The 5,130-nt window shown below is 37.4% G+C and overlaps 2 protein-coding genes across 4 annotated transcripts in view; both read left to right on the forward strand.

Moving 5' to 3' along the window:
- Positions 1-201, forward strand: part of LOC108577372 — a 78,174-nt gene extending 77,973 nt beyond the window's left edge. The window contains exons 7-8 of the mRNA XM_017940512.1: positions 65-72; positions 177-201. Coding sequence (XP_017796001.1) covers positions 65-72; positions 177-201 — 33 coding nt within the window. The remainder of the gene's footprint in view (positions 1-64; positions 73-176) is intronic.
- Positions 7-5,130, forward strand: part of LOC108577441 (TLD domain-containing protein 2) — a 57,544-nt gene continuing 52,420 nt past the window's right edge. The window contains exons 1-9 of one of the 3 annotated variants that reach the window (XM_017940589.1): positions 7-72; positions 177-569; positions 660-851; positions 942-1,017; positions 1,114-1,298; positions 1,380-1,531; positions 2,492-2,662; positions 3,438-3,604; positions 4,802-4,837. In XM_017940589.1, coding sequence (XP_017796078.1) covers positions 219-569; positions 660-851; positions 942-1,017; positions 1,114-1,298; positions 1,380-1,531; positions 2,492-2,662; positions 3,438-3,604; positions 4,802-4,837 — 1,330 coding nt within the window. In that variant the 5' untranslated portion in view covers positions 7-72; positions 177-218. Of the gene's footprint in view, positions 73-176; positions 570-659; positions 852-941; positions 1,299-1,379; positions 1,532-2,491; positions 2,663-3,437; positions 3,605-4,801; positions 4,838-5,130 lie in introns of all 3 variants that reach the window. The other 2 variants (XM_017940588.1, XM_017940590.1) reach the window with 2 other exon arrangements.

The raw sequence follows: 5,130 nt of genomic DNA on the forward strand, positions 1-5,130 counted from the left end.
ATAGAAGAAGAGGAACAACCATTTAAAGAGAGATTTTTGAAGATTAATGTTCATCATATCACAGATGGTCAGGTAAGATTCACATTTCCACTTGTATTTATATAAAACTTTTATATATTTTTATGATTCCATTTTCTGATATCAAAGTTAATTTTGTTTTTTTTTTTTGTTCACAGGGTGTTATTGGTGGAGTGCTACTAGTTACACCAAATGCTGTTATGTTTGATCCCAATGTTTCTGATCCCCTTGTAATTGAACATGGAGCTGAATCTTATGGTGTAATTGCACCAATGGAATTTGTAGTGAATGCTGTAATTTATTATGATATTGCACATATGCGTGTTGGACATACAGAATCTGGAAATTTAGATAAGAAGCCAGAAATTTATTATATGAAGAAACCCACACAAAACGAGAATGTTAAGTGTCAGTCGCCGGAAAAGGAGGAAAATTATCCAGAATTAACGACGGATGATAGTGAAGATGTGTGCAGCTGTATTGAAAGAGATGGAGATGCTTTTCCAAAGGCCTTTGAGAGAGATCTCGTTACGCCCACCAATCTTCAACGTGTACGTCAATTTCTATAATAAAAAATATAATTTTCACGCGGTAATAATCGTTCAACGCTAATCTGAATTTTTTTTTTATTCATTTCACAGGAAGATGATACAACGACAACCAAAGAAAAAGAGAAAGGAAAGGAGACTAAAGAGGTGTGCGGTGGTGGTCAAGGAAGTAGAACGTTAGAGGAACGTAGGCGTTCTATGCTTGACCACCATTGGCCAGTTCCTAGTAAAGATCAGTATCCTTGGCCAGTCGAGGATGAACAAGATTCTTTAAATTCTGACAAGGTTTGTTAATTGATCCTTGCATATTGAAATTTAGATCAACGTTATTTTTAATCGAAGTTCAAAATTGAATCTTTGCGTTAATATTTGCAGACCGACTCCGCGAAATCGAAGGCGATTCCTGAAGACGAAGAAGGATCTCTAGTCAAACTGTCATGCCACGACTCTGGTATTGACATACGTGACCCTAATCCCCCTTTCCCAGTAGTTCAGCCTAACCCTTCAAAGAAAGTATACTCAGACGCAGATATTGTCTTATCTTCAGATTGGGTACCTCCTATTACTATTGCCCCGACGAACGTTACTACTGATACGCTTGATACTGGTACTACTGTTAACGGCAGAAAGAAGGCGAGTTCGGTATCTTTTAGCTTAGACAGTAACGCGGAGGAACCTGAGAAAGATGATGAACATAAAGACGACGACAAACAAGAGACCCGTAGGAATAAGGTAATGAAAGAAGTCAATCCTTTCGTTATCCGTGTACTTCATTTTCCATCATACTTCAACGATCGTTCCACTTTGTTACAGATGTTAAAACGATTATCGTATCCTTTATCTTGGATGGAAGGATTAACTGGCGAGAAAGAAGATGATAGCAAATCTAGTTCCGATAAAGTTTCAAGCCTTCCTAATAGCGCGGATTCTCATCACTCGTCAGTTTTCAGCAAAGTTTTCTCAAGGTGATAATCTTTAGCCCTGTTTGGTTTACAAAATTTTCCATGAAAATTTTTTAATAATATTTTTGTAAGATATTAATAATACGCTTCTATATTTTACTTTTCTATTTCGTGTATGTTAGGAATGAGTAATTCGATCGGAAAGAAGTTTGCGTATTTTATATATACAGGGAAGGTCGATCTCTTGATGCTCGATCCTTCTCTATAGGTAACGTTTGTTTTTCATGTGATTGCTTTCTGCTGAAATTTTTTAGAATTTAAAATAACATTTATATAGCGTTATATGAGGCTATTCATAGTGAAACAGATAGCGTTCATCGTCCATAAATGTGACGCAAAAAACTGTTTTACTGTATCCACAGACATGTTTTACTATGAATATCCTCACTTATTCACATAGAATATTCATTAGAGAGACTTGCGCGTAGAAACAAGCGGCTTATTGCATTTGCAAAACGCGCTTTGGGATACGTTCCATCTTTTCTTTTCTTTTTTTTTTTTTTTTAATTTAAATCTCCGAACGGAGTGTACGAATCAAAGGAATGGGCACGTGTGACATTTCCAGCTCAGTCCAGAAGTTGTCTTCGATAACCTTGTACCATCATAGTCCGTTTTCCAACTCTGAACTGTCCAATTTCTTCTAAGAGACACCATTGTGACCATATTGTAGATTCAAAAGAAATTAGTCGCTCAAGGCTTACAACTATGAATAACCAGTCCATTCACAGATCATACTGAAATAAACAGTATAGTAAAACTGAACCTTTGAATGATCTTAAGCGACCAATTACTTCTCGTAGCTGCAAGTAAACAACCGAAGAAAGATATGATCGTGGTTCTCTGGCATTTTGACAGACACAGTATCGATCAGACTGTGATGGTAAATCTGTGTGTTAACCATAAAGCTTAACTATCGTTTCCAAATGTGACTAACAAAGAATATGTAATGGTGGTGGATATAAGCTCGCCGATCAACCTGGTGAGTGACTTTAGCTCGGGCCTGTTTGCTAAAACTCCCAGCGAAGAGAGCGGTGGGGGCGGTAGAGCTGGAGGAACACCTCCGCTTACCGCCTCCTCTCTCTCCCAGGACACCAGCAATCCTCAGATTTCACCTGGTCCAGGAGGGCTTATGGGGTGAGTTTGGGCCCGGTCATGAACCAGCAAATTATACTGTATCCACTTTAAATCCACGTTGTCCATTTTATTTTCAACATTTTTTATCTTCCTGCTGTTTTCTGCTGTTTCTCTCTTTCTCTCTAACTGTCTCTTTTTATCTGATTGGCTGTTGAATTTTATTGTACCATTTTTATTGAACGTTTCTCTCGTTAGATCTCTAGTTTTATTGTCTGTTGTTGTTATTTCCTAAATATATATACACTATAAGTGACTCGTATATTGTAACATCGTTCCCCGCAAGTTCTCTCTTCAACGAAGTAAGAAGTTACTCAGATTGTACTCGTAAATTGTTCCACTCTATCTCAAGCTTCTCATCAAGGACACTCTTATTCTTGCTTATTATTTTGCCTGTACTTTGTGTTTCTTTTCTCTTTCCACAAAATATAAATATACGTATGTTAATATACCGCTCTACAAAGTACTACCGCTTACAAAACAGCAAACACACGATTCACCAGTCAGTCGAAACACAGCGTTTTTAGTAACCCTGAGCAGCCATCCAGTTTATTTCGCCGTACATACACGTTGGATACAATTAAATGTTTTACCTTGAATGTTGTCTTCTCCCCACGATTAATCGTTCTTTACAAATATGTATCGTGTACCACTCGATGTACGTTGCGTTGAAATTACAATGTACACTCTCGGTGTGCTTGTAATTTTCAAACGCAACTAACCTTAGAATCTTTCTAACTTTTGTAAATCATTGATCATTATATCGTTTCCATTTCAGACGATCTTCCGTGGGCACCTTCATCAGACAGCAGCCGTTGACGTCATCAGGTAGCAGCAGCGTGGACAGTAGTCGAGGTAGCAAAACATCGACCACGGCGCCTCGATTAGACTACCGCAGTATGGTCTCTGTCGAGGATATGCCCGAGCTGTTCGTCAGTTTCGACAGTAAGTGTCAAGGGTGTTGGACCTGGTCTCTATGGAACGCGACATATATATATTTCATACACCACATATTTACGGAATGATCGAATTCGATGATTGTAAGATACATATACTGTGGCAGATTCCGCTCACACAAAATGTACTCTCCTGGTAACAAGGGTGTTTCGTTGTATTGATTGAATGAAAAGAAAAGAAAGAAAATATCGATGCACACGCACAGTGTTTATCTTGTTATTTTGTAACTTGAAGGGAAAGTGTTATTTTTTTTTCTGTTTCTTTTTTTAATCAATATATTATGTTGACAAAGAAACACCCTAACGAAGGGATCGATAACTCTATAATTAATTACACGTAGCCACGAATACATGAAAGAAACGGCGAATAAAGATGGCAAACGGGATTACAAATACCACGCACTGCACTCGCTCGTATGTATAGACGGCTTCTTAAACGATGTTACTTTGCTAGTGCATTCATTATTGTCCCTTTCTTCGAATATTTTGAACGCCTTTGGACTCGATTCTCGACCCAATTCTCGCCTATCTTTATACGTATAGAGAATATATATGATACAATCGACCAGATGCGCTTAAGTTCTTACGTATTATTATATTACACGTTGAACGTAGTTATCTCTTGATATTATTGTCTGTATGGTTTTTAAATTCTACTCGTTTGTCATTACTAGTTCTACATCTTATTATTATATTCGGTGTGTCATTATACCCGTTCAGTATTGCTCCACGAATCTGTGTCACTGGTTTTAACACAAACAAACAGTCGGGAGGGAATTACTGACGTTGTTCCAAGCGTCTGAAATACCTGACACGGATTCGTGGAACGGTTTCTTCTATCATAATCGCTTGGCTTGGACTCTGATGCCGTTTTGCTGTTGGTCGCAGAGTCTAAGCACGAGTCCCTTCATTATTAAGCTGATTATCGTTAATTTTAAAAGAGGAACATTATTATGTCTCCAAGATTTTGGAACTCTTTGTGCTGCATGTACTATGAACTATTTTTTCTATATCTTGTTGTTGAATATTAAATATCATTCTCCAAAGTAAATTAATTCATAATATTTAGTTCAGTGTTAAAAGATTTTTTAATATATTTTTAAATGCAGCAGAACGTGTTTCACGATCGTCTGCCAATGAAATTCATACTAATGCAGTAATGTCATATGTTTTGTTGTCCCTCTAGTCCAAGCACCTAATTTTCCCGAACTCGACGGTCTCGGTAGGTTCATACTGTATTAGCTTGCTTTTTTCCCCTTTTCTGTATAATCACCGTATCTCCACGAACGTTTTATTTCGATCATTATTTTATCGTCACCTGTTTGACACTTTTCTGTTTTTCTTTCACACCTTTTTCTCTTACACCTTGATAATTTACCTTTTGTATCATGCGTTGGATGAATTTTGCTAGTCGTCGCCACACGACGGTTTTTGCGTGTTTCTTGGTGGTTGTTTTTTTTTTCTTCAATTTTTTACTTTTTTTCTTTGGAAATTTTTGCCACTGCACCTTGCACA

The sequence above is a fragment of the Habropoda laboriosa genome, unplaced genomic scaffold (genome assembly GCF_001263275.1).
Source record: "Habropoda laboriosa isolate 0110345459 unplaced genomic scaffold, ASM126327v1 scaffold648, whole genome shotgun sequence".
Taxonomy (NCBI): Eukaryota; Metazoa; Arthropoda; class Insecta; order Hymenoptera; family Apidae; genus Habropoda; species Habropoda laboriosa.